We start from the raw sequence: 6,000 nt of genomic DNA on the forward strand, positions 1-6,000 counted from the left end.
TAATATAAAATTAATATTGGAGGATTATCTATTAAAGATAATAATAATAGTAAAGAAATTATTAAATATTAAATAGTAATATACTATTTGATATAAAAATAAAAGATAATCAATTAAATATATAATGATAAATAAGTGTCTATATATACTAAAAGATATTAAAGCTATACTTTAATATCTAGAATTATTATTTCATTATATAGAAACTATACTTTTATATATCAAAATTCTACTTTATTAGATTATATGCTTGACATATATTAAAATTAGATATTAATTTATAATTTTAATGATTATTATATTAATCATTATAGTTAAGTGAAAAATGTAGCTACTTTTTAGCCTTGTTTCTATAATATCTGATTATACTATATAACAATTGTAATTACTGCCATTCCAATCTCATTGGGTGCTTATGTAATAGCGTCCGCTATAACATTCATTGGTTGTGACTTATCGATTCTTGTGACACAGAACTAACCTCCATTAAGTCATTCGGCGATTGGAAGCCAGGAGTTTGCATATCTTTTAGTCTTTGTTCTAAAACTGGCTTTAGAAGTATCCTAGCATTAGCGTAATGTCTGCGAATGGCCTTGGTCTCTGCGAGAAATGGTGCAACGAACGGTCGCACGAAATTGCTATAGCTTCTTAACTTCGAAACACAATGAAAAGCGTCCATAGTATAATCAATTGTGATATTGACCCATTTGTCGTCGCGCGACAGAGGCAGGCCTACGAATACTCGGCCGGATAACAATGCGATCATTCGTGTTAGCACTGGATAGACGTGAATAGGTGTCCAGGTGTTAGGACATTCAGGTACCCCGATAGAGAAGGCATATTTGCATTCATCTTGCAAATGGTCTAGGCTACTGGCAATATTGCTTGTCAAATCAAGTCTGATGGCTTTTATTGCAGCAGCAGGTGGCAGTCCTATAGATGTATATTGACCGAAGAAACGATGGGAAAACGACTCAGCCAAGCTGACCTGATGCTCGGGTAAGGACTTGACTTCGTCCAGAAGCGATATAGGTAAGACAACAGTTGAGTGATGTGCCGAATCGAGGGCAAATAGGGACTTAGGGTACTAAGTGTAGAGGTATTCAATAAATGTATGTAGTAACGGAGTAGTTACAAGATCATACCTCGGAATAGGCTTCAGCGAGGATCCTACCAAGTCCCTCGGACGTAGAGTCGCCAAGGAGAGGAAGTTTGAGTGTTCTGTTGCTTCTAAGTAGATGGATGAGCAAAGATACGAGAATGATAGCCGTGCCTATCAATGCCTGGTAGGACATGAACCCGTAGGTTTCTAACCCATCACTTTGATGTTGAGACATGGCTGGAAGAAGTAGAGCTAGAAGATGTCCAATTCTAGTGACGTAAGATAGTAAACGGTTTTTGAGATAGATTGTGTGAAATAAATACGGCTTCGGAACAAGCTAGTGATAGTTGGCATTCGCACTTTTATAAAGCGAACCTAAACCATTTTGTTCCGCGGACAACCCGCGGGAATTGTTTTAGTGAATACTTATTAATAACGGCAATTTGCTAATCTGCCATCGTTATGTTTCCGATTTACTAATATACCGTCATTACGTCTATGCACCAGTATCCTAGCAATTTAATCACTCACACAATCTATGGTAATCTGCAAAATAACTACCAATTTGAGAACTTGCTCCATAACTCTGCACATAATAGCCCTCCTACACCTCTACTTACCGTCACAGTAGCACGGGATAGGGCGTCACGAACCTTATAATAAACTCTCAACATCAATTGTATCCATAATAATCTAACATCCATCCTATTTATCTATAATCTACAGATATGTGAGATAATCTGCAGGTAATTAATTATAAAATTAAACAGATAAATCACAGATCAGATAATATAATTATCTGTCTAGAAATATCTGGGCCGAGCTCTAACTTTTACACAATGGAAATTAATTCAGTGTTTATCTAGTTCACATTTTCAACATAAAAATTATGTATTTTCTCCAGATCATTGCTAAAATCACTCAGTCGTTGTAATATGAGATCGTCGTATAAGGTCTATTGTGGAATCTTCAAGTCATCAAGAAATAATGAGACTTAACATCAGCTAACATCTCATGACCAATCGTGCTGTAAAAGATTCGATATGGCTTTTTATGTGATACAGATGAGAAAACAGCAACCATAAAATTTATTACACAGCTCGTACATGATAACACAAGAGGTCGGGTCCATGGCACGGCCATTAGCCCTTATCTAGTACTACACGTGACTTGACGAGGTAACGCTAAGAAATAAACAAGGTTTAATCAGGTGATCTGCTTCCTGACTTTATTGTTGGGGAGGGGGGGCTTGGGTGATCTCTATGCCTATTAGATGGTTCTGTCAGATTAGCAGAAGTTTTGTAGAGGACTACTCGGGCCTGACTCAGTGCCGATGCCCAATACCCAATAAAGATCACATACACACAAGCATAAAAGTATTAAACTAAGCAAGATAATTAAAAAAGATAGAGATAACTAAAAAAAAAATTTAAATAATTATGTGTATATAGTATATAATTTAAATTAATCAAATAAAAGTATCATTATTGTGAGGCCCTATATGTTAGGAGAGGTCTATAACCCTTCGGCGCACATGCGGCGCCTTCGGAGGGCCCTGCCTGGGACCGTGTTAGAAGTGGCCGACTCGGGTGTGGATGACTCGGGTGTGGATGACGTTATTATGGGAAATGCAGATTCTGTAATCTGTAAAGAGAGTCGGTATTTGGCAGGCAATATTGAAAGCTTAGTAGCTCTTTGTAACAGCACTGCCCTGCTCTGCATGCGAATATTATGCTCATCTCGATTATGATAAGACTCAAAGGGGTTTAACAATTAAGATCTTATTCAGGTCGCTGGACTCGTTTCAAGAGTACGATGGACACTATTCAGCAATGAGGAAATAAGTACAACCTCTCAGGTGCCATATAGAAACTTTCATCTTTTGTACGACTGCTCGTTGATACATGATTCTGTCAAGCGAGCTTAGAGGACATAGCGGAAATTTTTATTGCCAGCCTCACTAGTAATCTGGTTCCCTAATTCATTCCGATCCCTCTGATCAAGTCTTTTGTTCTCTCGGCCTAAGAGCCCGCGGAAAGCTAGGGTCGTGATCATAGCAAGGACAATCGCAACGGCTTCTATCGTAGCAGCCATCCAGTAACGCGGTGACTGAGTTTTGGGGTAAATATAACCAGCAATGATTTTTCTGTTTCTAAATCACTAAACATTAGCCAAAAGCTCTTCAACCTCGGTGGTGAATCTTACCCAGCCTGGCCAAGCATACTAACAATTCCAATCGCGACAGCTTTCTTTTGGATGGGTCGCGGCATGCAGTCCGAAATCCTGCATTCATTTAATGAACCCTAAAGTGAATTACATTGAGATATTGGAAATCAAACGTACCAAGCTAAGTTACAGTTGTATGATACCCACATAACGCTTGTGATCAGGAAGAGTGAGAAGTATCTCGCAGCCGTATTCGAGGAAGAAGACAAGATGATTAGGCCAACGAGAGCAACTCCAAGGGTTCCAACCATGTAGCAGGATCTTTGCTCAGAAATATCGGCACGGTGGCAAGAGTAGATCGCAGTCACAACCGCTAGAAGATAGGGAGGAGCGGAGAGAACGTATGTTATTCCTAATGGCCAAGTAGCCCGAAAAAAGTGAAGATGCTGCATTTTCTGACATACGAGTTGAAAACCCTAGTGTACTAGCGACAGTGGGGAAAAACACAACAAGGCCGGCGCCAGTTGTAATGAAGATGTGGTTCGTGGAGATGATCCAAGTTCTATAGTCACGCGCCGCTTGCATAAAACCTTCCAAATGCCGATGTTGACATCCTCAGAATCAGTTATCTCGCCTCGGTCTTCAACTAGGCGGTAAATAGCAACAGCCCTCTTCTGGATTTAACCAGCGAGTGTTATGCGGGTAATTCGGCAAGATAAAGATTGAAAGGATAGAAACACCAACTGGGTCATACTGGCTAGAATGTCGTTCAACGGACAAGCTCAAATTGAAGCTTTAGGGGATTCAGGCAAAGGGTATCCATACCAGTCATTGAAGCTTCGATGATGTAAAGCCATCTCCCTGAAGAGAGGCCATGAACCCCAGCCAAAGTCTCAGTCACGCCGAGTGCTATGAGGCTTCCAAAAGCTAATTTCGATTAGAATATTCGCTTGTCATATGCGGGACAACGTGGAACGCACCGTTGCTTATAAAGTTTCCAGCGTAAAGCCAAGCACATCGCATGGCCATCTCCTTCTTGGTGTACCAAGAAGAGATCAAGAAGATCGCGCCAGGGAAGAAAGGTGCCTGGACAACTCCAAGAATAAAGCGAATGATTACTAAAGAAGCATAGTTATTCGCCGCAGCTGAAGTGCCGGAGACTATGCCCCAGATAATCATACATGCAGGCTACCGTGTCGTCAGTACTTTTGAAGTGCAGGCCCAGGACCAGGGATAGACTTACAAGATAGAGAGAAGGCTTCAACTTGGATAGGATCAAATTAGATGGAATTTGAAACTGTGTGGTTGTGAATAAACTTGATCTAAAGTTATGGCGTGGTCATTTTCTTACCAAGCAGTACCCGACATAGAGGATAGACAAGCAGGTATCGCTGTTCCATCTTAGTAGTCAAATCCTCATTGCTGGAAAAGACGATTCTTACAACTGCACGCCATTAAGGTGGAGTTCGTCCTCAATGCCAACGGGGCGGACAAATGCGAGGGCACCTCGGTCCTATAGGCGGAGTGCAGATTAGTCTACATATATGCTGAGTTAAGCTGAAGCGCCCACAGGCCTTATGAGATATACCCACCAGGTAGTTGAGAATATAAAATAAGAGACAAATGTCGAAGAGAAGATTTCGCAGCGACAAGACTGCTAGAGTATCCTCTTCACAACTATTGGTATTGGTGGTCCTCCCTCCCTTCTCCAATGACTGAGCTTTTCCGTAAGCATCCTGACTCAAGCCTTCCTTCTGTAGAAGCCAGTCAGACATTTTAGTTTCACTCGCTTTCATCCTGATAAGACTTAAACGGAATAATTTTAAGCTCCTTAATTTGGAAGGGATATTTAGAAATTTTGACTGAAGGATCAAAGAAACAAGAGATACTGGGCTAGATTTAATGCATCATTGAAACCCAAAGATCTAGTCTTCTGCTAAAACAGTTGCGACGGGGCTGCACAATATTGAGTCTGAATACGGACACGGCCCGCGGTCTAAGCAGCCAGTTCTCCGCGCCTATCTAAAAGTATCTAGAATTCCGAGACCACTGTCATAATTGCAGTCCTATCTGACTTGATTGAAAAGTTATCCTTAGACTAAGTGCCGAGACCAAATTGGAGTTCGGCGTTTCGGCAATATCTGGATTGCTTGGATAGTTCTAGACTCCTAATTGCGCCTCAGTTCATAACGCCTAAACCACTCGAGCCGGCAAGTATCCCGGGAGACTGCCCTTAGTAGCTATAGTTAGCCATAGCATTGAGAAGTCTTAGAAAATGCAGGTTTAATCCTACACAGCAGTCTACAGTTGTTGAGAGTCCATCAGTTCTTGCGTTTCACGTTTAAAGTCGCGATACTCTCGGCATTCTGACCTAGAGATCCGCTGAACCGAATCGGCTTTACTGATGCTAATCATTTCCTTTAGAGTTACAGAGCCCGACGAGTTCTTCGTGTTGAATGCCTCAGGTCCTCTCATGCACTGGCGTTGAGGCTCTACCGCCATTTTTAGCATTTAATTCTAGATTAGAATAATATATGAGCTTCAGAATCAACATCACTCTATGTCAAGACGGCGTACCACTATCTTAATCTTTGAGTTGTTATCTCAATTGGTGGTTGAGGTTAATAATCTATCTATAGCTGGCTACAGGTCTAAAAGTATGTCGTGTTTCTCTATTAATTTTATATTCTAAAATACCGATTTACTAACACAATAAATTTAGAAACTAAAAA

At 40.6% G+C, this 6,000-nt stretch overlaps 2 protein-coding genes across 2 annotated transcripts; both read right to left on the bottom strand.

Moving 5' to 3' along the window:
- Window positions 1-439: 439 nt before the first annotated feature.
- On the bottom strand, window positions 440-1,354 carry BGW36DRAFT_437652 (uncharacterized protein; the record flags this gene model as incomplete). The annotated part of the gene is made up of 2 exons (XM_046221468.1): window positions 1,146-1,354; window positions 440-1,087 (listed from the first exon to the last, which is right to left on the bottom strand). Exons 1-2 carry the CDS (start codon window positions 1,335-1,337, stop codon window positions 440-442), a joined length of 840 nt encoding a protein of 279 aa, XP_046067943.1. The 5' UTR covers window positions 1,338-1,354.
- A 1,671-nt stretch (window positions 1,355-3,025) lies between these two features.
- Window positions 3,026-5,043, bottom strand: BGW36DRAFT_362971 (major facilitator superfamily domain-containing protein; the record flags this gene model as incomplete). Its single annotated transcript, XM_046214429.1, has 10 exons — window positions 3,026-3,254; window positions 3,308-3,385; window positions 3,446-3,680; window positions 3,733-3,858; window positions 4,094-4,195; window positions 4,249-4,456; window positions 4,512-4,565; window positions 4,620-4,659; window positions 4,711-4,781; window positions 4,861-5,043. 10 exons carry the CDS (start codon window positions 5,041-5,043, stop codon window positions 3,026-3,028), a joined length of 1,326 nt encoding a protein of 441 aa, XP_046067944.1.
- Window positions 5,044-6,000: the final 957 nt, after the last annotated feature.

The sequence above is a fragment of the Talaromyces proteolyticus genome (assembly GCF_021365285.1).
Source record: "Talaromyces proteolyticus strain PMI_201 chromosome Unknown BGW36scaffold_11, whole genome shotgun sequence".
Classification (NCBI taxonomy): Eukaryota; Fungi; Ascomycota; class Eurotiomycetes; order Eurotiales; family Trichocomaceae; genus Talaromyces; species Talaromyces proteolyticus.